The following is a 25,916-nucleotide window of genomic DNA, read 5'->3' as shown; positions in this document are numbered from 1 at the left end:
AGAAAGCAAGGCCTGTGGAGGCCTGGAAGGTAATGCTTGTGTATTGTTGCCATCACTGGAGGCTTTTAGGAACAAATTAGACAAACACCTGTCAGGGATGGTCTAGATTTACTTGGTCCTTCCTCAGCACAGGGAGATGATCTCTCTAGGTTCTTTCCAGCCCTACATTTCTATGATTCTATGAGCCCAGGTCTAGGGGACAGACCCATGGAGCAGCTGGAGTGTTGTGTTGCCTGTGAGCCTGCACTGAGGATTGGCTACAGCCCAAAGGGAAGGAGGTGCCTTTTTGTGTGACTAAGGTGCAGACAGGGGTGTCTGCACCAAAGTGGGATGCTCTACTGAAATCAATTTGCCAGCACTGCCCTAACATCTTGCTTCTGCAAAGTTAGTGATGAATTCATAGAAAGAAAAACCCTCACACCAAATAAACAATGAAACAAAAAACAACTGATTTCACTGACTCTTCAAGTGCACACGTCCTGTTGGACATTAGTGTTTGTAGTACTTGTCCCTTCCTCCATTTCTGTGTTACACTCACTCCATGTTGTAGATTCTTTGGGGCAGGGACTGTGTCTTTACATCAAGTGACCACTGCACTTTGGTTCTCATTATCATCTGAGCCAGAATATAATTTCTTGGAAAGATAAAAATAGACAACCACATCTGTATAATATATAAACAAAAGATAAAATAATCCTTACTGTAATGGAAAGTAACATTGGCCCTCGGATGATCCACCAGATTCCCATATGGTTATTTGTATCCCAGCACCTAAGGATTAATTTAAAATATAATTATATTAGATTCCTAGAAACAAGTTAATTTAGATTTTAAAAAATCACATTAAATGTTAAAGGGTTAATTGTTTTCTATTTATTTGCTATTCCTTAGAAACAATAGAATGAAACCACAAGATGATAAGAACATAAGAACAGCCATACTGGATCAGACCAAAGGTCCATCTACCCCAATATCCTGACTTCTGACAGTGGCCAATTCCAGGTGCCCCAGAGGGAATGAAGAGAACAGGTAATCATCAAGTGATCCATCCTCTGTCGCCCGTTCCCAGCTTCTCGCAAACAAAGGCTAGGGACACCATTCCTGCCCGTCCTGGCTATTAGCCATTGATGGACCTATCCTCCATGAATTTATCTAGTTCTTTTTTGAACCATGTTATACTCTTGTCCTTCACAACATCCTCTGGCAAAGAGTTCCACAGGTTGATTGTGCGTTGTATGGAAAAAATACTTTTGTTTGTTTTAAACCTGCTGCCTATTAATTTTATTTGGTGACCCCTAGTTCTTGTGTTATGAGAAGGAGTAAATAACACTTCCTTATTTACTTCACACCAGTCATGATTTTATAGACCTCTATCATATCCCCCCTTAGCTGTCTTTTTTCCAAGCTGAAAAGTCCCAGTCTTATTAATCTCTCCTCATATGGCAGATGCTCCATGCCCTTAATCATTTTTATTGCCCTTTTCTGAATGTTTTCCAATTCTAATATATCTTTTTTGAGCTGGGGCAATCACATCTGCATGCAGTATTCAAGATGTGGGCGTACCATGTATTTATATAGAGGCAATATGATATTTTCTCTCTTATTATCTATCCCTTTCTTAATGGTTCCCAACATTCTGTTCGCTTTTTTGACTGCCGCTGCACATTGAGTGGATGTTTTCAGAGAACTATCCACAATGACTCCAAGATCTTTCTTGAGTGGTAACAGCTAATTTAGACCCCATCATTTTTTATGTATAGTTGGGATTATGTTTTCCAATGTGCATTACTTTGCATTTATCAACATTGAATTTCATCTGCCATTTTGTTGCCCAGTCACCCAGTTTTGAGAGATCCTTTTGTAGCTCTTCACTTGGACTTAACTATCTTGAGTAGTTTTGTATCATCAGCAAATTTTGTCACCTCACTGTTTACCCCTTTTTCCAGATCATTTCTGAATATGATAAATAGGACTGGGCCCAGTACAGACCCCTGGGGGATACCACTATTTATCTATCTCCATTCTGAAAACTGACCATTTATTCCTGCCCTTTGTTTCCTATCCTTTAACCAGTTGGCAATCCATGAGAGGACCTTCCCTTGTTGGGCTGAATTTTTGTCAGCCTTCAGTGTGAGGAAAGATCTGGAATAAAAGCCTTTTCCTCCCTACTGGAACTTCCTCCATAGCCCTTTTCTTCAGAAGAGAACCCACTTCCTCCATGAGCAGTGTCACAGGAGAGGGGATCACTGAAGGATTATGGGAAGGGGGTTTGTAGGCAACACAGACTAGAACTGAATACTGCAACCATTTTCAATAACATCAGCTCCCTTCCCAAGTCAGTGGTTATTCCACAACATGTCACCAGGAAACAGAACATCCAGATGGTCTCCAAAGGGCAGGGAATTCGAAGGGGAAGAGAGGGAAGCAAAATGAAAGACTGGTGCTGTCAGGTCACTCCATCAAACCTGAGGTCTACCACTGATGACAATGGCTGACTTCCTGAGAAACTATATCTCTGATGACCTCCCTTGTTGTTTTGTTGCTTATTACACTCTAGATGAGACTGAGATTGAGGCTTCTAGTAATAAAAAGAATCCATGGCAGCTAAGGAATAAGGGATACTGGCACTGGTACCTGAAGGATGAAGGAAAGTTGGATCTCTCCTTTTGTGCACAGGAAGGTGGCAAAGGTCATAAGGACTGTATGGATCTTTTTTTCCCTCAGTCTTTTCAGGACTTTTTGGTTTTGGCAGTGAATATCACATCCCCATCAAAGGGAAGATTTTTGGCCTTTGATTGTGCCTCCAAGAAGAGAGCCCATGAACTGATGCCCATTGACACAACTGTCACTGCTCTGTCATGAGTCAGAAAGATCATTGATCCACCTTGCTGATTGCCTTTTGTTCCTCTGGGAAAGAACCCAGCAAAGGAATGACCCATTCCAATAAGGTAGGAATATACCTGGCCACAATGTACTTTGTAGATCCCAAAGTCCCAGATCCTTCCTGATCTCATCTACAGGTCTGGAATGGGAAACTTTCAGATCCCTTGTTTATTTCAGAGCCACTGTAACTATGGGTTTGGAACAGCTGTGAGGAAAAAATATTGGCATTCCCGGTGGGGTACCTGATATAAACTTTACCAAAAGTCCTTGACTAGTTGCAGTAGTCTCTCATTAACTGGGAGAAATATTTGCCCTCACTAGATTGCGGGAAGTGTATTGAATGGCATGTCATAGACACATCGACTTTAAGGCCAGAAGGGACTATCACAGTCATCTAGTCTGACTTCCTGCACATCGCAGGCCATAGAACCTCATCCTGTAATGGACTCATAGCCTCTTGCTGAGTTACTGAAATCCTCAAATCTTGATTTTAAAGATTTCAAGTGACAGTAAATCCACCATTTACTCTAGTTCAAACCAGCAAGTGAACCATGCCCCATGCTGCAGAGGAAGGCGAACCCCGCACCCAGGTCTCTGCCAGTCTGACCTGGGGGACAATTCCTTCCCAAATACAAATATGGTGATTAGTTAGACCTGGAGCATGTGGGTGAGACCCACCAGCCAGACACCTGGGAAAGAATTCTCTGTAATAGTTCAGATGGGGAGGGATCTGAGGCCTGGTCCACACTAACCCCCCACTTCGAACTAAGGTACACAAATTCAGCTACGTTAATAACATAGCTGAATTCAAAGTACCTTAGTTCGAACTTACCACGGGTCCAGACGCGGCAGGCAGGCTCCCCCGTCGATGCCGCGTACTCCTCTCGCCAAGCTGGAGTACCAGCGTCGATGGCGAGCACTTCTGGGATCGATCCGGGATCGATTTATCGCGTCTAGACAAGACGCGATAAATCGATCCCAGAAGATCGATTGTTTACGGCCGGACCAGGAAGTAAGTGTAGACCTGCCCTGAGTTATCATCAGTTCTAGCCACAGAGGCAACAGTTATACACAGTAGTTCCTGGAAATGTCTAAAGTTATTAGGAAGACACAGTATAGACACCAGGGCTATCCTCAGCTGAGGAGAAGGACGCTGAGGTGGCCTGGCAAGTGAGAGGGGATTCTGCATCATGATGTGACATAGGTGTTGTTGAGGTGGCCTGGTCACTATGAGTGCATTCTGCATCATCTGCTGTTCTAAGATCATCTGGACTGAAAGCAGTTCCTCCATGGTTGATCTAGGCAGAGATGGTTTTGGAGGAACGGAGTGCTTGTCTGGAGGGGTCCTTGGCAGAGAGAGGAGTAAAGCTGAGTTGAGACAGCAATGTTGCTGGGAACATGTGGTAAGGAATTCATGTTGAACCAAATCTTGTTAAATTTAGCTACTAGAAAGTGTTTTATCTTTATTTCTCTGTGTATAGCTCCTTTTGAGCATCTTACTCCTAGTAATGAGAGAGAAGGAATCTGAGAAGAGAGCCATGTTGTGCAGGAATTAGAGAAGATCCTGAATGAAATTCCTGCAGTGAGATGACTTAGTACTGGAGCTTCAGTGGGAACTAGCAGAGAAGGAGGAATTATGGACTGAAGCTCTTCAAATCTGAGAACTGTCCAGGTGGACCTTTGTGATTGAAAGCACCCCTGTATTCACACCTTACACACCATTGCAATAATCTTGGTACAAAATATGCCTTGTGAGGTGTCATCTGAAAAAGAATAACTTGTTGGTCAATAATATCATGGTGAAATGTATGTAGCAACATTAAATGTAAAGTTATGATGTTGTAAGCGCATGTTCAAATCCACAAAGTCCTGAGTAGGCAAAAGTTGTTAAACAGGTCTATCCTAACCAAAGGCATGTATGTTTATCTCAATTTACATATAAGTAGTAAACAGGGTCCTTGAGACAGCAAGAGGGGGAAATGGCAGGAGACAAGACAAATCCACATTTCAGCAAACAAAGGGGAGAAGAGAGAGCATGCAGCCACCTTCCACACCTTCCACACCAGACTCCACATCACCTTCTTTACTGTTTGAATAAACTTTGCTTTGAGGGGTAATCCTCAGAAGAATCCACTTCAAAGGGTGACTGGGCTACAAAAATGAGGCACAAAAGCACTGGGATCTCTCCCAGTCCCACCCTATTTCTTTTTCACCTAAGAAGACAAAGGAACCAGCCTATTGACTCCAGGTGTGATCCTGACCTGAGAATATGGTCAGCAATGTTGCTGGGAACATGTGGTAAGGAATTCATGTTGAACCAAATCTAGCTTGTTAAGTTTAGCTACTAGAAAGTGTTTTATTTTTCTTGTAATAATAATATATGGAGATATACCTATCTCATAGAACTGGAAGGGACCCTGAAAGGTCATTGAGACTAGCCCCCTGCCTTCACTAGCAGGATCATGTACTGATTTTGCCCCAGATCCCTAAGTGGCCCCCTCAAGGATGGAGCTCACAACCCTGGGTTTAGCAGGCCAATGCTCAAACCACTGAACTATCCCTCCCCCCTGTTTCTGACTTCAATGCCTTATACTTGTACGCACTTAAAATCTCTCTCTCTAGTTAAATAAACTTGTCTTATGTTTAATATAAAGTAATCCAGTGTTGTGTTTAAACTGGACTGTTTAACTCCATTTAAAGTAACAAATTGTTGAATATTGACCCCTTACAGGTCAATATCTGAACTGCCCAGGAGAGGGCTGGACAGTGCAGACCACATGAAAATTTGGGATTGGGAGTGTGTTGAGGCCACCTTGCCTACATGGACAAAACTCTTGATCATCTCTCACCTTGACTACTGCAAGCTCCATCTCCCTGTCCTTGATGTTATGAAGTTGGGAAATGCCCACAGCCAGCCTTTCAGTAGGGACAAAGGAGCACCCATCGCCAGCCAGATGGGTGTTGATGGCCTATCAAGAAAGAATCCACTATCCCAGAGGCTCCTTAAAGAAGGCACATATGCAATGGAGACTGCTTGACCAATGGGGAATGCCTGACCCCCATGTCACAGCAAGGATCTTTCTAGCAGCTGGAAGAAGTTATAAAAAGGGAGACAATAACATCATCTCTTGGCCTCTCCCTTTCCCACCCCTCGCCATCTCAACACCTGGAAGAACGCCTGGAAGGAAAAGACTTTGAATGAGGGACTTTGGTCCCAGGCTGGAGAGGGGTCTAGCCTGTATATTGAGGAACTGTAAGCTGACTGTAACCTCTGTTAGGGTGAGAAACTGTTTGATTCAAATTTTGCTTAGTCTGTTTAAGTTAGAATTTAGACTGCAAATTTCTTTTATTTCTTACGTAACCAACTCTGATCTCTATGCCTGCTACTTATAATCACTTAAAATCTATCTTTCTGTAGTTAGTGAATCTGTTTTATATTTTACCTAAACCAGTGTGTTTTTGGTTGAAGGGCTTGGGAAATCCCAGCTCAGATTACAAAGGCTGGTGTATGTCCGTTTCACACTGAGGGAGTGGTGAACTACATAATGAACTTGCACGGCCCAAGGGAGCCTTGAGCAGTGTAAGATGGTACAGTTCTGGGGTGCAAGGCTGGGGAGAGCTGGGGGGAACTGGCTGGAGCCTCTCCATTGAAGGTTAATGAGTGGCTGGGAGATTATTCATGTAACTCAGTTGGGTGTGTCCCTCCCTGCATATGTCTGTGTAAGTGCAATGTCTGTCAGAGGCTTGTAGCTTAACATTAGCATCACAGTGTGAGAGGGATAACCCTCCAAGTGGCACCCCGTGGACCCCTCACAATGCTATATCTCGAACTGAAGTTATGGACTTCATGGAGGAGTCACTGGCTGGAATTTTCTGGCCCATGTTATGCAGGAAATCAGACTAGGTGATCATAATGGTGCCTTCTGGCCTTAAATCTATGACTCTATGAAAGTACATTCAAAGTGCTTCCTGGCCCATCATTTGGATTATGTCATAAGAACACAATTGGACGGGACTTCCTGGGTCATCGAGTCCAGTCCCCACCTATCAAAGGCAACCATGTCACTGTCTTGTCTTTAAATTCCCCCACTTGCTCCCCTCTTCCACCACAAACACAAGTCCTTCACAATTTAGACCTCTCCTCCTATCTTTTCTGATGCCTTCTTACAAAGTTGACTCTTGCCTTCCTCCACCAATGATCCCAGGCTCCATCACCTCATTCTCTGATCATCCCTTTTGTGACTTTTTAAAGGCTGCCCCTTACACATGGGAAAAGCTCTCAGTCACAACCTATAAACCTTATCATCCTTTGCATCCCTGCTCGAAACTCACCTCTGCTGTGGTGCATACAGGAAAGTACAACTGGATAATGGTTAGGCAAGTGGGAAGCTGTGATCACTGCTCCTGACTGGCTAAGAATTACACATTGTACTTGTTAGTGTCTCTGTTATCCCCAACCAACTTGCTTGCTTGTCTCATGAACCTGTTTCTTGTCTTCTAGACTTTTGGGGGATATGGACAGTCATTTGCCATCTGTTTGGACAGCTCCCAGCCCAATGGCGCCATAACCAAGGGTGGCTCTTGTTGCTGCTGCAATATATGTTAAATCATAGCAATAATAATATTCCAGACAAAGTTGTCCATGTACCGTAAATACACTCTGCTATTGTGTATAGAAGCCTCATAAACACTGGCAGTGATATGATAGAAATTGAAGGAAAAGAGCAACGGCTAGTGTGGCGAGTGCTTTCTTTCACTTTAATATTACAGCTGCCATTGTCTACAATATAATTAAAACCCCGATGAGGGGAAGATTGGAGTTTGTCAATAATATGTTCACTATACAAACACATTGATTTAAAAAAAAAATAGAGATGATGTTAGCCACAGCCTGTGAACTTCTTATTTTCTCAGAAAAATTACTGCATTTAAAGGTAACAAATCTTTAAAAGCAGAGAAAGGATAATGAAAGCCCTTATTTGTATGAATAATAAAGAACTTAAAAACTGACTTTGGAAAAATAAATAAGGGTTAAGAAATAAAGATTATAGGATGGTGTCACTACAAGGCAGGGCCGATGAGGGGGGGGGAAAGCCAGTACAAATTACCAAAGCCAGGCGATCCGGAAGGGGGCCCGGCTTCCCCCCCTTCTCATCGGCCCTGTTTAGCCGGTCCGCCCTTGCTGGGGGGCCCAAAAAATTTTTTTCACCGGGGCCCGAACCCGCTCTCAGCGGCCCTGCTACAAGGACAGAGTTAAGGTTGTTTTGGTGGAGCATTTGCTTATGAAAGTGATGGATTGTGCACGTGTGTAGAAATGGTCTGGGTGAAGATTGTGCTTTCTATAAACTATTGAATCATTGCTGTATCTGACATTATTGCAGATTTGTTCATTTCCAAATGCTTGGTTTGTGGTTGTTACGCATAAACAAACTTAACCATTGCAAAATGCGGTGTTTTTGTCTTTTACCATGAAAGCTTGGTTGTGATTCTATAGTTAAGGTTTAGTTCAGTATTGCCATTAAAGCAGACATGCAGCCATTTTGAAATGTATGAAGTACATGGCATATTCTTCCCAAAATTACAGCACTTACTCTTTGAGTCCAGAATAAATTTTCTGAGAATTTACAAGTCAGTCCATGAATTAGTTTTTCAGTTAAAATTTTTGTCCTGAATGATTTTAATAAGGGGATAATGCAGACCCTTCATACTTTGCATATAATTGACATCTCATGGTTTGACTACTTTTGAAGAATTTTCTTGAGGGCTAGTGATCATATATGCCATTCTTTATATTGGACCTTTTTCAAAATGGCAGCCCTCTCCCACTGTTTTCAATAAGACTCAAACCAAATACTGCTTTCAGGGGAGATAGTGTCCCCATTCTTCAAGATGGTCTGCACCTCCCATTGTTCCCAATGGGATAAAGCCAAACTTCCCTAAGAGATGATATTGGTGCCTTATGCTGTTAAAGGTGTCCAGGAAAAGTAGCATGTCTGTGCATACTAACTTATAAACAATCAGAAAACCCATTAAAACAAACAAATCAATCTTATAAGATCATCTTTATATAGTAACTTACCCTGTGTCTTCCAGTTTTGATCTGGCTATTCCCCAGGAGGCCACAAACAGAACTGGAATAACTGTTGGAAAGAAAAAGGGCAAATTAGAACCAGGTTTGTAAAATGTTCAATACAAAACACAGACATGTTACAGCTGTGCCTGATGATCCTACATATAATGATTTCATTCTTTTCAGGATCATTGCGACCCTTAGAAATCCCCAGTGCCAACTGACAGAGTTCATTATGCTGTGTCAGCAACGCCTATTATGTCTGACAAGCTTACTATACCTAACACACTGTTTTCATAATATTTATCCATACAAAGTGTCTTGTAAGGTATCAAATGAAAGATGGTGACACACTAGTCATTAATATCATTGTGAAATATCTGTACTGAGGCTATATAAGGAGTTATGTATACCTACTGAAAATATGTTTTAAAATCTGTAACAAGGCAGAGTTGACAAACAGGAATTCTGACAGATAAAGCATGTCTTTGATATAAATTAAGGATTGAAAGTCAGTACAATGGAAGCTCCATCAGCATACAGAACCCATGGGGGATGCAAAATCAACAGGGAAGAATACACTAAAGAACAAACAACTGGGGTTCACTTCAAAGGGCTATAGCTGGGGGACAAGTAAGACATTCTGTGATCCATTCATGGAAGAAACTCATGGAAAGGTATGGGATGTTCATGACAGCTTTGATCCTAGTTTTGACTGAAAACCAGCAGCTCTGTCAAAGACTAAATCTTTGTGAGAAAATCTACTTTATTAAATAGGAAAGGTAACCATTAAGAAGTGTAGACCTAGAATTGTGTTTTATGTTTTGTTTATATGTGTAAACATTTCAGTTTCAATTTATTATCCTTATTCACTATCTCTTAAAACTTAACCTTTGATAATAAATTTATGACTATTTCACTAGAAATATATATCTGTGAAGTATTGTTATAAAGGACCTGATCGTGAGTTGTACCAGTTGAGCTATGTGCACACTGTCTCATCAGGCACATCTTACCTGGTAATTTCTGTGAGTGTCCAGTGACAAAGGATGGAAACTGCAGGGAGTGCTCTGAGGACTAGGGGGTTGGTGTAGGTTAGGGTGACCAGATGTCCCGATTTTATAGGGACAGTCCCGATTTTGGGATCTTTTTCTTATATAGGCTCCTATTACCTCCCCACCCCCTGTCCCGATTTTTCATACTTGCTGTCTGGTCACCCTAGTGTAGGTATATCACAAGCTCACACAGAGAGGGTGAGGTCTGCAGAGACCTGGAAGTCAGTGCTTGAGTGTGGCCAGAAGCTGTTAGTTTCAGGGAGCTGAGCTACAGCAGGCAAGACAAGACTTTTTCATAACAAGGGCAGGTAGTGGCAAAATACTTCACAACTCTGTGTACACCCAGGGAGCATTACAACCATCTCAGGAAATTACACAGTGAGATTCCCTCTATTCAGCATGGGTGAGGCCACATCTGGTGTATTGCATCCAGTTTTGGGCCCCCCACTACAGAAAGGATGTGGACAAATTAAAGAGAGTCCAGCAGAGGGCAAAGAAAATGATTAGGGGGCTGGGGCACATGACTTATGAGGAGAGGCTGAGGGAACTGGGCTTGTTTAGTCTCCAGAAGTGAAGAGTGAGGGGGGATTTGATAGCAGCCTTCAACTACCTGAATGGGGGTTCCAAAGAGGATGGAGCTTGGCTGTTCTCAGTGGTGGCAGATGACAGAACAATTAGCAATGGTCTCAAGTTACACTGGGGGAGGTCTAGGTTGTTATATTAGGAAAAACTATTTCACTAGGAGGGTGGTGAAGCACTGGAATGGGTTACCTGGGGAGGTGGTGGAATCTCCATCCTTAGAGGTTTTTAAGGCCTGGCTTGAGAAAGCCCTGACTGGGATGATTTAGTTGGGGTTGGTCCTGCTTTGAGCAGGGGGTTGGACTAGATGACCTCCTGAGGTCTCTTCCAACCCTAATCTTCTATGATTCAACTTTCTTGTGTCTTTTGTTGGTCACATAACAAAGACAATATGAAGACACCTCACAGACACAGCTGAGTCTCTAAATATATACAAACATGCCAGGCCTAGCTAAATACACACTGCTGCTCTGAGTGGGTTCTAGAAGCTTCAGACACAGAACACAGTGAGTGCCACTAGTAGCCTCACAAATTATTTAAAGGAAAACAACCTTGTTCCTGGGTAGGTAATTATAGCACCTCTGTAGTTTTGACCTATTCTTCAGTGGAGCTATTCTGGAATCATTTTCTTATAGCTATCTCTTAGCAATCTGTGTTGCTTTCTCTGATAGTCCACTCCCTTTTGGGTGGTGGGGGCTGAAAGGAATATGCTTGAAATGTATCCCAAAAGCACACAAGTCTGAACTGTCAAACTGTAGCCCCATTATCAGTGACTGTTTCTTCCCATTGTCCAAATGAAAAAGACACCCTTTACATTTTCTATGTCCTGATCACTTGTGAATCTAGTGAGAAGTAGATTTTTTTACTAATATAGAAAAATTATCGATGGGTCCCAGATTGGTATGATCCTTTGCTTCATACAGCACTAGTGCTATTAATATCCAAGGCCTTCTGGAAGATGCTATAGATTTGAGATGTTCTTTGAGTTGCGTCTTTGTCATTATTTTGCATGGCTTGCATGGTTCCAAACTGTTTTTTTGGTCCTGCCCGATGCCAGGTATAGTAATCAGTATCAAGAAAACAGTTGTCATGTCACGAGGTACCAATAATCCACCTAAAATCTATGTCAAAAATGAAGCTCTGGACAATGTGGATCACTTCTGCTATCTCGGCTCAATTCTTACCAGCTCATTTAACCTTGATAGGGAACTTGATAATGGAATCGAGAAAGCTTCTGTTACCTTTGGCAAACTTACCTCATGTGTTTGGAATAACAAATTGCTAACCCTGAACACAAAGTTGTCTGTTTATCAGGCTTGTGTCCTTAGTACCCTCCTTTATGTTTGTGAAAGCTGGGTTACGTACTACAAGCAGGAGTGGCGATTGAACAGTTTCCATCTCCACTGTCTTAGAAAAGTCCTTGAGTTACTTGGGACCAAAGGATCACCAATAACAAGATCCTTGAGAGAATGGGGAGGATCCTTGAGAGACAGCCTACTGTCTATGCAGACTGCGCTGGACATTCGCAGGCTCTGCTAGCTGGGACATGTGGAGTGCATGCCTCAAGATCCTCTGCCAAAGGCTGTGCTCTATGGTCAACTTAAGAACTGCCCGCAACGCAGAGGAATGCCAAAGCTCCAAAACAGCAACAAGGTCAAGCAAGGCCTCAAGAAATTCAGCATTCCCACTGACCAACTGGAAGAACCCTGCTCACAACTGCTCAGTCTGGAGAAGCTGGGTCAAGTCTGGTGCAGTCATCATGGAGAGCCACCAGAGAGCCCAGGCGGAGGTCCACAGGCAAGCCAGGAAGCAGAGTGTGCTCCAAACTCCATCTGGTGAGTGGACCTGTAGCCACTCTGGGAAAGTGTGCTGCTCGCCCATCAGGCTCTTTTCCCATACCATTGCTAAGCACCAATGATGGACTGACTTTGTCGCATCTCCTTTCATCTGTCAAGATGTTGGACGGCCATCATAGGCCTGGTCACCACCCTGATGTTAGGGCTGGCTCCTGGCATTCTGTGGGGCCCTGGTGTCCCTTAGATATCCGTTCCAATATGTTGTTCTTCAAGGACTGTGGGACCATAATACAGTTGCCAGAGGTAAGCAGTAGTTGATTACTATGCTCTTACAAATTTGTGCCTTATTTTCAATTAAAACTTTTCTGACTTCAGTTTATGGCCATTGGATGCCATATGCCTCTGCCTGCTAGATTAAAGAACCCTCTAGTATGAGCATTCTTCTCTCTCCATAAGTAAAGTAGAACCGCATTTATCCAACCCTCCCTTAGCCAGCTTTCCATATTAACCAAACAAGCAGTTCACTCAGGTCCAGAAGCAGGCAAACTCTCCTGTGGCTGCTATATGGTGCTGCAGCCTCACACTTTCTCATTCTCCAGATTATCCAAATTTTTGGTTATCTGATCTGACCCTGGTCCCAATTAGATCAGATAAATGAGGGTCTGCTGTACTTAGAGGTTGTGATCAAGTCACCTCTTTAATGTCTCCTTCATAAACTACAGAAATTGAGTTCCTTTAGTCTCTTACTTGAAGTCAGGTTTTCCAGATCTTGTATTACTGTGATGAAGCAGAGACACTGCTCACCAGCACAGTAGGGGTTAAAGAGAGCCTTTGGGACCAGCTACCCCTGCCCCATTATACTTGCAGTCAATACCAGGCCTGGAGGAGGGAGAAAGGGAGGGAGCCTGGCTCAGTTTGGGACTGACTGGTGAAGGGGCAGGATCTAGCTGTCTCCCTGCCTGAGACACAGGGGTACTAGCCTGCCAGCCAAGGCAGCCATCTGGCAGTAAGCACGGTCTCCCCAGCCAAGGGACACTGCAAAGTAGATGTAGGAGTCTCTGGCACTGGAGATAACTGAGTGAGCAAAGCTCAGAGACATTGTGGGGTTTGGCTTCATCAACTTGTGCCTGCTCCACCTGAAGGAGTCTGGAACCGCAGTAGGGCACTGCCCAAGATCCACAAGAGGGTGCTATGGGAGCCAAGCCACCCAGTGAACTGGACTAGAGGTGCCATGCCTCAAACTTAACAGACATTGGTGGGAAGTAGCCCAGGGCAGTGGATTTAGACTTCCTGCTGGGAGGGATCCCCCTGTTCAGGGGTTGGGACCCGGTGGAGAGGGAGGCTCCGGGTCCCCCTATTCTCTCCCACCTTAAAGACTGAGGCTCCTCAACCAAGCCAGGGGCTGAGAGCCCAGCGCTCCTACAACTGGGCCGCTGAAACTCTCCAAGTTCCCTGTTACAATCTTCTTTCCTGTAAAAAGTTTCCTTTTCAGTAACTTTCCTGCTCCCGCTCCAATTTTTCAACATTCTTTCTAAAATGTGGATACCTGAACTGGAGACATTCAGTAACTGTTCCAGTTGCAAGCTCTTTGGAGGAAAGGATTAGAATTCAAAATTATTTTGACCAACTGGAGTAATGTTCTGAAATAAATAGGATGAAATCCAATGAGAACAAATGCAAAGTACTACACTTGGGAAGGAATAATCAGTTGCACAAATACAAAATGGGCAATGACTGCCTAGGAAGGAGTACTGCAGAAAAGTATCTAGGGTTTATTGTCAATCACAAATGGAATATGAGTCAACGATGTAATACTTTTGCAAACAGCCAAACATAATTCTTGGATGTATTAGCAGTAGTGCTGTAAGCAAGACACGAGAAGTAATTCTTCCACTCTGCTCAGCATTGATAAGGCCTCAGCTGGAATATTGTGTCCAGTTCTCGGCATCACGCTTCAGGAAAGATGTGGACAAATTGGAGAAAGTCCAGAGGAAAGCAACAAAAATGATTAAAGATCTAGAAAACATGACCTCCGAGGAATGATTGAAAAAATCGGATTCGTTTACTCTGGAGAAGAGAAGACTGAGAGGGGACGGGATAACAGTCTTCAAGTACATAAAAGGTTGCTTTAAAGAGGAGAGTGATAAATTGTTCTCCTTAGCCACTGAGGACAGGACAAGAAGTAATGGGCTTAAATTGCAGCAAGGGAGATTTAGGTTAGACTTTAAGAAGAACTTCTTATCCTGTAAGAGCAGTTATGCACTGAAAGAAGTTACCTAGAGAGATTGTGGAATCTCCATCATTGGAGGTTTTTAAGAGCAGGCTAGACAAACACCTGTCAGGGATGGTCTGAATAATTCTTAGTCCTACCTCAGCGCAAGGGCTTCAACTAGATGACCTACCAAGGTCCCGTCCAGGCCTACTTTTCTATGATTCTATGACTGTGACCTCTGGATTTAAAAGAATGAGCTGCTATTGCTTCAGGTAAAGGACCAGGTCTGTAAGCTCAGAGGTAGTAGCAGACTCATAAGCCTTCATAAGTGGAGTAGCCACAGCAGTGGTCATAGTGCCACCCAGTGAGCATGGATTAAAATTGTATCTTCTGAAGTCAATATAAGTCATACAGAAAGAGAAGTGTAACATTCTGTCATTATAATTTGTCATCACTAATTTAGGCCCGGAATTGTGTTGCTGAGCATTACGGTTCCTAACATTTAGGTGGCTAGAAAATCACAGGAACACACAGCCGTCCACAAAGCCTGAGTTAGGTGCTAGGCTCCCAATATAATGAATGGGGAGAGATAGGTGCCTAAGAATGTGATCCACAAAACTAAGTGCGCTATATGGCATTGGCTAGCTTCACCTAAGCTAGCCAATGAGAGATGCCAACAAGAGAGGTGTGTCCGAAGCCCCACCCTTCTCACACAGTTGGGTGCCTAAGTCCAGGCTGCAGGGGGGTGCTTATCTCTGCTAGTGATTCACAGTTGGGAACCCCTCTCCTGGAGTTATGTGGCTCAGGCACCTAAGTCATTTATTTTGAGGATGAGTTAGGCACCTGCATCAGTCCACACAAAACAGCTGGAGGAGGAGGTGGTGGTACTGATCTTATAACTCAGGGCATGTCTAGTGAAGAAGCTCTAAGTTGATGGGAGAAAGCTCTCCCGTTGGCATAGCAAAACCACCTCCATGAGTGGCAGAAGCTACGTCAGTGGGAAAAGCTCTCCCAACGACATAGCACTGTCCACACCGGCGCTTATGTCAGTGTAATTTATGTCACTCAGGGGGGTGGTTTATTCATATCCCTGAGTGACATAAATTATGCCAACTTAAGCTGTAGTGTAGACATAGCTTTAATCCAGTGGTTTTACTGAGGAGGTTAGACAGGCCTGTGACCAGGGCGGACCCGGAAAACAGAAGGGTGTGCTGTCTGCCGGGCGCTAAGATACGGGATGTGGACCTGCGGTTGAAAAGGATCCTAAAAGGAGCGGGTAAGAACCCCTTGATCGTCCTTCATGTAGGAACGAATGACACGGCTAGGTTCTCGCTAGAGAGAATCAAGGGAGATTATGCCAGGCTGGGGAAGACGCTTAAGGAAGTCGAGGCTCAGATTATCTTCAGTGGGATTCTGCCTGTTCCTAGAGAAGGACAGCAAAGGGCAGACAGGATTGTGAGGATAAATAGCTGGCTAAGGGAGTGGTGCTATAAGGAGGGCTTTGGGATGTATGGCCACTGGGAGGCTTTCGGGGACAGACAGCTGTTCTCGCGGGATGGACTTCACCTGAGTAGGGAAGGAAATAGACTTCTGGGAGGGAGGCTGGCTCATCTCATCAAAAGGGCTTTAAACTAGGAACTTGGGGGAGACGGTTGGGAGATGTCCAGTTGATCTCCACGCCAGATTCCAACACTGAAAAAGAGGGCGAGGAGAAAAGCACAGATATAGGTAGGGGTAGGGAATTGGACATAAGAAGGAGGGGACGGATGGACACTACGGGGTCCGTACCAAAGTGCACAACTAATGGGAGAAAAGATAGACAGCATATGGTAAGATGTTTATACACCAATGCGAGAAGCCTAGGTAACAAAATGGAGGAATTGGAGCTCCTGGTCCAAGAAATGAAACCTGATATCGTAGGAATAACCGAAACGTGGTGGAATGGTAGTCATGACTGGAGTACAGGTATGGAAGGGTATGTGCTGTTTAGGAATGACCGGAAAAAAGGTAAAGGTGGGGGTGTGGCGTTGTATGTCAATAATAAGCTAAAATGTAAAGAAATAATAAGTGATGGAATGGATAAGACGGAGTCTGTCTGGGCAACAATTACACTGGGTAAAAGAACTACTAGAGCCTCCCCTGAGATACTGCTTGGGGTGTGCTATAGACCGCCGGGATCTAGCCTGGATGCGGACAGAGAACTATTTAATGTTTTTAAGGAAGTAAAAACTAATAAGAGCTGTGTGATCATGGGGGACTTTAACTTCCCAGACATAGATTGGGGAACAAATGCTAGTAACAATAATAGGGCTCAGATGTTTCTAGACGTGCTAGCAGATGAATTCCTTCATCAAGTAGTAGCTGAACCGACGAGGGGGGATGCCATTTTAGATTTGGTGCTGGTGAGTAGTGAGGACCTCGTTGAGGAAATGGTTGTAGGGGACAACCTTGGCTCGAGTGACCATGAGCTAATTTGGTTTAAACTAAATGGAAGGGTTAACAGAAATAAAACTATGACTGTGACTAAGGTTTACGATTTCAAAAAGGCCAACTTTAATAAATTAAGGCGACTACTTAGGGAAGTGGATTGGGCTAACATACTTAGAGAGCTAAAGGCAGATGAGGCCTGGGATTATTTCAAGCTGAAGTTGCACGAGCTGTCCGAGGCCTGTATCCCGAGAAAGGGGAAACGGTCAGTAGGCAGGGGAATTAGACCCAGCTGGATGAGCGGGCGTCTCAAAGGGGCGATTAAGAAAAAACAGAAAGCGTACAAAGAATGGAAGAGAGGAGAGATCGGCAAAGAAACCTACCTTATTGAGGTCAGAGCATGTAGGGATGCGGTGAGAAAGGCCAAAAGCCGTGTAGAGTTGGACCTCGCGAGGGGAATTAAATCCAATAGTAAGAGGTTTTATAGCCATATAAATAGGAAGAAAACAAAGAAAGAGGAAGTGGGGCCACTGAAGCTTGCAGATGGAGTGGAGATTAAGGACAATCTAAGCATGGCACAATATCTAAATGAATATTTTGCATCGGTGTTTAATAAGGCTAATGAAGGGCTTAGGAATAGAGGGAGCGGGACAGAGGGGAATAAAGGAGGGGCGATTGACATCAAAGTATCAGAGGTGGAAGCCAAACTTGACCAGCTAAATGGGACTAAATCGGGTGGACCGGATGATCTTCATCCTAGAATATTGAAGGAGCTGGCGCGAGAAATTGCAAGCCCCTTGGCGATAATTTTTAATAAATCTGTAAACTCGGGGGAGGTACCGATGGACTGGAAAATAGCTAATGTGGTTCCTATTTTCAAGAAGGGGATAAAAAGTGACCCGGGTAACTACAGGCCTGTTAGTTTAACTTCTGTAGTATGCAAGGTCTTGGAAAAAATCTTGAAGGAAAAAGTAGTTAAGGACCTTGAGGTGAATGGCAATTGGGACAAATTACAACATGGGTTTACGAAAGGAAGATCGTGCCAAACCAACTTGATCTCCTTTTTTGAGAAAGTAACAGACCTTCTAGATAAAGGAAATGCGGTGGATCTAATTTACCTAGATTTTAGTAAAGCGTTTGATACTGTGCCGCACGAGGAATTACTGGTTAAATTAGAAAAGATGGGGATGGATATGAAAATCCAGAGGTGGATAAAGAACTGGTTAAAGGGGAGACTGCAGCGGGTAGTACTGAAAGGGGAACTGTCGGGTTGGAGGGAGGTCACCAGTGGGGTTCCTCAAGGTTCGGTTTTGGGTCCGATTTTATTTAATCTATTCGTTACTGACCTCGGAACCGAATGTAGGAGTGGGCTGATAAAGTTTGCGGATGACACAAAGTTGGGAGGTATTGCCAATTCGGAGAAGGATCGGGATATTTTGCAGGGAGACTTGGATGACCTTGTAAATTGGAGTAACAATAATAGGATGAGATTCAATAGTGGGAAGTGTAAGGTGATGCATTTAGGGATGACTAACAAGAATTTTAGTTATAAGTTAGGGACGCATAGGTTGGAAGTGACGGAGGAGGAGAAGGACCTCGGAGTCCTGGTTGATCGCAGGATGACTATGAGTCGGCAATGTGACGTGGCTGTGAAAAAAGCTAATGCGATCTTGGGATGCGTTAGGCGAGGTATTTCTAGTAGGGACAGGGAGGTGCTGCTTCCGTTATACAAGGCGCTGGTGAGACCTCATTTGGAGTACTGTGTGCAGTTCTGGTCTCCTATGTTTAAAAAGGATGAACTCAAACTGGAACGGGTACAGAGAAGGGCCACTAGGATGATCCGAGGAATGGAAAACCTTTCCTATGAAAGGAGACTCGAGGAGCTCGGTTTGTTTAGCCTAACCAAAAGAAGGCTGAGGGGGGATATGATTGCTCTCTTTAAATATATCAAAGGGATTAATACCAAGGAGGGAGAGGAATTATTTCAGCTTAGTAGTAATGTGGATACGAGAACGAATGGATATAAACTGGCCGTGGGGAAGTTTAGGCTTGAAATTAGACGAAGGTTTCTGACCGTCAGAGGGGTAAAATTTTGGAACAGCCTTCCGAGGGAAACGGTGGGGGCGAAGGACCTCTCTGGCTTCAAGATTAGGCTTGATAAGTTTATGGAGGGAATGGTTTGATGGGATAATGTGATTTTAGTCAAATAGGCATTAACGGGCCATAGCGGGTAAAATGAGAGTCCGGCTGTAGAATCTTGCCTGTATGCTCGGGGTTCTGCTGATCGCCATATTTGGGGTCGGGAAGGAATTTTCCTCCAGGGTAGATTGGCAGAGGCCCTGGAGGTTTTTCGCCTTCCTCCGCAGCATAGGGCAGGGGTCGCAGGCTGGAAGATTCTGTTGTGGGTGAGTCAGCTTTTGTGGCCTGCATCATGCGGGAGGTCAGACTAGATGACCATATTGGTCCCTTCTGACCTTAAAGTCTATGAGTCTATGAGTCTATGAGTCTATGAGAGAACTAAAGAACATAAGAATGACCATAGTGGGTCAGACCAATGGTCCATCTAAACCAGTATCCTGTCTTCAACAGTGGCCAGTACCAGAGCTTCAGGGGGAATGTATGCAACAGGGCAATGCTGAAGAGATCCATCCATCTTCCCCTCCCAGTTCTGGCACTCAGAGGTTTAGGATTGCCCGGAGCATGGGGTTGCATCCCTAACCACCTGGACTAACAGCCATTGATAGACCAATCCTCTTGAATTTATATAGTTCTTTTTTGAATGCAGTTATACACAACATTCCATGGAAGTGAATGCCGCAGGTTAATTATGCTTTGTGTGAAAAAGTACTTCAGCTTGTTTGGATTAAACCTGCTGTCTATTAAATTCACAAGCTGACCCCTTTTTTGTATTGAAAGGGTAAATAATACTTCTCTATTCACTTATTCCATACAATTCATGATTTTATAGACTTCTATCATATTCCCCCTTAGTCATTACTTTTCTAAGATGAACAGCCTTAATCTTTTTATAATCTTTTTAAGGCTGTCAAGTAATTTAAAAAAATAATCGCGATTAATCGCAGGATTAAAAAATAATAATCGTGATTAATCGCATGATTAATCGCACTGTTAAACAATAATAAAATACGGTCTATTTAAATATTTTGATGTTTTCTACATTTTCAAATATGTTGATTTCAATTACAACAAGAATAAAAAGTGTATAGTGCTCACTTTATATTTATTTTTGATTATAAGTATTTGCAGTATAAAAAAAAAGAAATAGTATTTTTCAATTCACCTCATACAAGTATTGTAGTGCAATCTCTTTATCATGAAAGTTGAACTTACAAATGTAGAATTTATAAAGTAAAAAAAAAACTGCATTCAAAACTAAAACAATGTAAAATTTTAGCACCTGCAAGTCCACTCAGTCCTACTTCTTGTTCAGCCAGTCGTTCAGAAAAACAAGTTTGTTTACAGTTGCAGGATATAATGCTGCCCGTTTCTTGTTTACAATGTCACCTGAAAGTAAGAACAGGCATTCTAATGGCACTGTTGTAGCCAGTGTTGAAAGATATTTACGTGCCAGATGCATTAAAGATTCATATGTCCCTTCATGCTTCAACCACCATTCCAGGGGACATGCGTTCATGTTGATGACAGGTTTTGCTCAATAACAATCCAAAGCAGTGCGCACCAGTGCATGTTTATTTTCATCTTCTGAGTCAGATGCCACCAGCAGAAGGTCGATTTTCTTTTTTGGTGGTTCGGGTTCTGTAGTTTCCGCATCGGAGTGTTGCTCTTTTAGGACTTCTGAAAGCATGCTCCACACCTCGCCCCTCTCAGATTTTGGAAGGCACTTCAGATTCGTAAACCTTGGGTTGAGTGCTGTAGCTATCTTTAGAAATCTCACATTGGTACCTTCTTTGTGTTTTGTGAAATCTGCAGTGATAGTGTTCTTAAAATGAACAACATGTGCTGGGTCATCATCCGAGACTGCTATAACATGAAATATATGGCAGAATGCGGTAAAACAGAGTAGGGGACATACAATTCTCCCCCAAAGAGTTCAGTTACAAATTTTATTAACACATTATTTTTTTAACGAGCCTCATCAGCATGGAAACATGTCCTTTGGAATGGTGGCCAAAGCATGAAGGGGCATATGAATGTTTAGCACATCTGGCACATAAATACCTTGCAATGCCAGCTACAAAAGTGCCATGCAAATACCTCTTCTCACTTTCTGGTGACATTGTAAATAAGAAGAGGGAAGCATTATCTCCCACAAATGTAAACAAACTTATTTGTCTTAGTAATTGGCTGAACAAGAAGTAGGACTGAGTGGACGTGTAGGCTATAAAGTTTTACGTTGTTTTGTTTTTGAGTGCAGTTATGTAACTAAAAAAAAATCTACATTTGTAAGTTGCACTTTCACTACAGTACTTGTCTGAGGTGAATTGAAAAATACTATTTCTTTTATCATTTTTACTGTGCAAATATTTGTAATAAAAATAATATACACTTTGATATCAATTACAACACAGAATACAATATATATGAAAATGTAGAATAGCATCAACAATATTAATAAATTTCAATTGGTATTCTATTGTTTAACAGTGCGATTAAAACGACGATTAATCGTGATTAATTTTTTTATCGTGATTAATTTTTTGAGTTAATCGCGTGAGTTAACTGCGATTAATCAACAGCCCCAAATCTTTTTATAAAAAAACTATAATCTTTTAGTTTCTCCTCCTATGTAAGCTGTTCCATATTCTTGATCATCTTTATTGAGCTTTTCTGAATCTTTTCTAGTTTCACTCTATCTTTTTTGAGATGAGGTAACCAAAGCTGCACACAATATTCAAGGTGTGGGTGCACCACGGATTTAAATAGTAGCTGCATAGTTTTTGTCTTATTTTTCTATCCCTTTCCTAACAGTTCCTAACATTGTTAGCCTTTTTGACTGCTGCTGTGCATTGAGCTGAAGTTTTCAGAGATCTAATCACAATGACTATAAGATCTCTTTCTTGAGTGGTAACTTCTAATTTAAAGCCCAGCATTATATATGTGAAGTTGGGATTATTTTTTCCAACATACATTACTTCGCATTTATCAATGTTGAATTTAATCTGACATTTTATTATCCAGTTACCCAGTTTTGTGAGATCTTTGTAACTCTTCACAGTCAGCTTTGGACTTAGCTTTGGAATAATTTTGTAACATCTGAAAACTTTGCCACTTCACTATTCACTTTTTCATATAATTAATAAGTACATTGAACAGCACATGTCTCAGTACAGATCCTTGGGTGATCCTGCTGTTCATCTATTTCCATTGTGAAAACTGACCATTTATTCCTACCCTTTGTTTCTTATCTTTTAACCAGTTACTGATCCATGAGAGGACCTTCCATGGTATCCCATGACTACTTGCTTTGCTTAAGTGTCTTTGGTGAGAGTCTTTGTCTGAAAATCCAAGTACACTATATCGACTGGATCACTCCTGTCCACATGCTTGTGGACAACCTCAAAGAATTCTAGTAGATTGGTGAGGCATGATTTCCCTTTACAAAAAACATGTTGACTCTTCCCCAACAAATCATGCTTATCTATGTCTGGTAATTCTGTTTTTTACTATATATTCTACCAGTTTGCCCAGTACTGAGACCTGTAATTGCCAGGATCTCCACTGGAACTCTTTAAAAATTGGTGTTACATTGGGTACTTTCCAGTCATCTGGTGCAGAGGCTTGTTCAATTTCCCCAACAATGAGAGAAAGGCTTTGAACAGGGATCCCCAAACCTCTCAGAAGGGTACTGTAGCCATTGAGTGATATGATACTCTGATATGGTACTCCATCTGTCTCTCCTGTTCCACTTTGGATAAAAAACTGAATAGGTAATGAAGCAGGGGGACTGGACCTTGGGTCTCCCACCTTGCAGGTGGGTGCCCTTAGCAGGTTATAAAGTCATTCTTATTCTCTTGCCCAGTGACTTTTTAAGTATTTATACACCATGGAAAAGCTTCAACTGGAGAGACTGTGAGAACACCCCATACGCACATCCCATAGCTCTGTGGTTTCAGCATCCTCCTGAGAGTGGAGAGAGACCCTGAGCCAATCCTTTCTTCCCATCAGGTAGAAGGGGGAACTGAACCTGTGTGTCCTGTATCCCAGGCAAGTGTTCTAGCCACTAGGCTAAAAGCCCCCACCATCTCCTTCTCTTGGAGCAAGATTTTGAATGGGACCCAATCCAGTAGGTGGCCTCTGAGCACATCTACTGGATCGGGCCCCACATGTGAGAAAGGCACTCGTCTTCCTGTCTTCCCCATGTTTGTGGACCACACTGGGGATTAAGTGGGAGACAGGCATCCAGGCACTGAGAGGGAGACAGCAGCGCGCATGCCCAAAGGGAGAAACATAGTTACCTAGAGAACTTTTACTCTAAACATTCAGGTGCTGAGTGAGTTTAGGCCCCTATAGGGTTAGGGGGCAGCTGAGTGGGAGCTTTATGGACTGCAGTGGAGCCTAGGTACCTTTGTTGATCTGGGCCTTACTCAACCTTGAAACCTGCCAATGCGTGATATAAGCTTTGTGGGACAAATGATTGAAATGCAGAACATTGTTGTATGTCACAGCACAGCTAATTGATTATGCATTTTTAAGTATAAAACTTGTTTTAAAGGACGTTTTCTCACCATGTGAATTAAATACATCAATTTTTTAGAAAAGAAAATTGGAAAACCAAATTCTGCTATATGCAACCATAAGGTCTCCCCTACCCCCAATGGTAAACAACAGGGCTTGAGCCCTTGACCTTTAGATAGGGAGGTCAGACTTCTAATTCTTAAGCTGATATAAAGCCATTGATTTTAAGGCCAGAAGGAACTACTGAGACTATCTAGTCCAAGGGTGGGCAAAAGTTTTGGCCCGAGGGCCACATCTGGGTGGGGAAATTGTATGCAGGGCCATGAATGTAGGGCTGGGGCAGGGGTGTGTGAGGGAGTGCAGGGTCTGGGAAGGGGTGCAGTGTGCAGGAAGGGGCTCAGGGCAAGGGGTTGGGGTGCAGGAGGGGTGTGGCAGGAGGCTCAGGGCAGGGGGGTAGGTGGCTCAGGGCAGAGGGTAGGGATGTGGGGTGCAGGAGGGGTTTGGGGTGTGGGCTGTGTCTTGGTGCCGCTTACCTCAAGCTGCTCCGGGGTGGCAGCGGCACGCAGTGGGGCTAAGGCAAGCTCCCTGCCTGTCCTGGCTCCGCGATGCTCCCAGAAGGGGCCAGCATATCCGGCAGTGACTCCTGGGAGTGGGGCAGGTGGCTCCGCCACATGCTGCCCTTGCCTGTGGGTACCACCCCCAAAGCTCCCATTGGCCACCATTCCCCATTCCCGGCCAGTGGGAGCTGTGGGGGGCAGTGCCTGCAGCCGAGGGCAGTGCACGGAGCCCTCTGTCCCCCCGCCCCAGGGACCGCAGGGATGTGGTGCTGGCCACTTCCGGGAGTGGGGCGGGGTCAGGGCTGGCAGGAAGCCTGCCTTAGCCCCGCTGTGCCATGAGGCTGGCAATCCCGCGGGCCGGATTGAAAGCCCTGATGGGTGCGGGCCGTAGTTTGTCTCCCCTGATCTAGTCTGACCTCCAGTAATACCTGCATCAAGCCTGTGACTTATTAAACCTTAGTAACTAGTAACAAAAAAGATGTCATACCCTTTATCAAGTATTCATGAAACTATACATACTGAAGAACTATACACAGTGATTTCATACTTCATGTTGCTTTATTACATTTTAAAAAGAGGTCCAAATTTAAGAAACAATGAGACAGTGAAAATATTTTGTTAACATGATGTTTTTTGAAGAAATTGTAACTGAGGTCAGATTGTCTGCTTTCCCTGGCATTACCAATTCACAACTTACAACAAGCAGTCCAGGTTTAATCTCTAACTCAAAACACACTGAGAATTTCATCATTCCCATTAAAATAGAAATGCTGGTGCCACTTCAACTATGCTAGCCCTACATTCCATTATAATGTGCAGACACAGAGTGACTATATGAAATGGAGATATTTTTGGATAAATGTCATAATATGATGATGTGTTAAATGGAAAATTTGGAATTGCTTTAATACTTGATTGACATACAGAAAGTGTGTGAATGGATTTTCTGCTTCTTTTATGTACTGGAACATTCTTGTTATGAAAAAGGGGATGATACCAGGGTGGTGTAATCAGGTGGGGGGAGGAATAGTGGGACCCAACCAATATCTTGTGGAGGCAAGATTGTGGCCCACCTATGTTCCTCCTGTGCACATAAGCAGGGGGAGAAGGTGCGAGTGGAATCCAGAGGAGAGGCTGGAGCGAACGCCGCAGAGCATGAAATCAGGCTGGCAACCAGGGAGAAGCCAGCAGATCTTGGCTCAGAAACCTGGCCCAGAAGAGGGGCAGGAGCATGTGTACCAGCTGCAGGTGCAGGCAAGCCTGCCGATGTGGGGGGAAGGGGCAATTGCCCAGGGGCCTGGGAGATTTAAAAGGGCCCGGGGCCCCTGGCTGCCACGACAGTTGAAGTAACGGCAGCGGTAGCTGGGAGTCCCACGCCCTTTTAAATTGCCCTGGGGGGGGCACAGGGCTCCTACAGGCGCACATGACTGCTCAGCGCTCCGTGCTTTGGAGGGCCCTGCAGGCCGGTGCGGTCAGTCCCGGAAATAACAGCATTGTGCCCTGGGCCCCGCCCCACCATGGACGGCCCTGGCCCTGGCCCTGGCCCTGGCCCTGGCCCTGTGGCCTGGAATTGCTCTCGGCGGGCCTAGGTGTGGGGAATGGGACAGTGCACTGGCACCTGGGCGGGAGCAGGAGGACATTGGTGCAAAGGGTGCCAGCTGCCAGGGGCGGGGACAAACT

At 43.8% G+C, this 25,916-nt stretch overlaps 1 protein-coding gene across 1 annotated transcript in view; it reads right to left on the bottom strand.

Moving 5' to 3' along the window:
* The window catches only part of GLP2R (glucagon like peptide 2 receptor), a 121,223-nt gene that overhangs the window by 38,677 nt on the left and 56,630 nt on the right, over window positions 1-25,916 (bottom strand). Inside the window, exons 8-9 of the mRNA XM_065416110.1 lie at window positions 8,963-9,023; window positions 702-771 (exon numbers count right to left, since the gene is read on the bottom strand). Coding sequence (XP_065272182.1) covers window positions 702-771; window positions 8,963-9,023 — 131 coding nt within the window. The remainder of the gene's footprint in view (window positions 1-701; window positions 772-8,962; window positions 9,024-25,916) is intronic.

This window comes from Emys orbicularis, chromosome 13 (assembly GCF_028017835.1).
Source record: "Emys orbicularis isolate rEmyOrb1 chromosome 13, rEmyOrb1.hap1, whole genome shotgun sequence".
Classification (NCBI taxonomy): domain Eukaryota; kingdom Metazoa; phylum Chordata; order Testudines; family Emydidae; genus Emys; species Emys orbicularis.
This window is presented reverse-complemented; position numbering and strand designations above follow the sequence as displayed.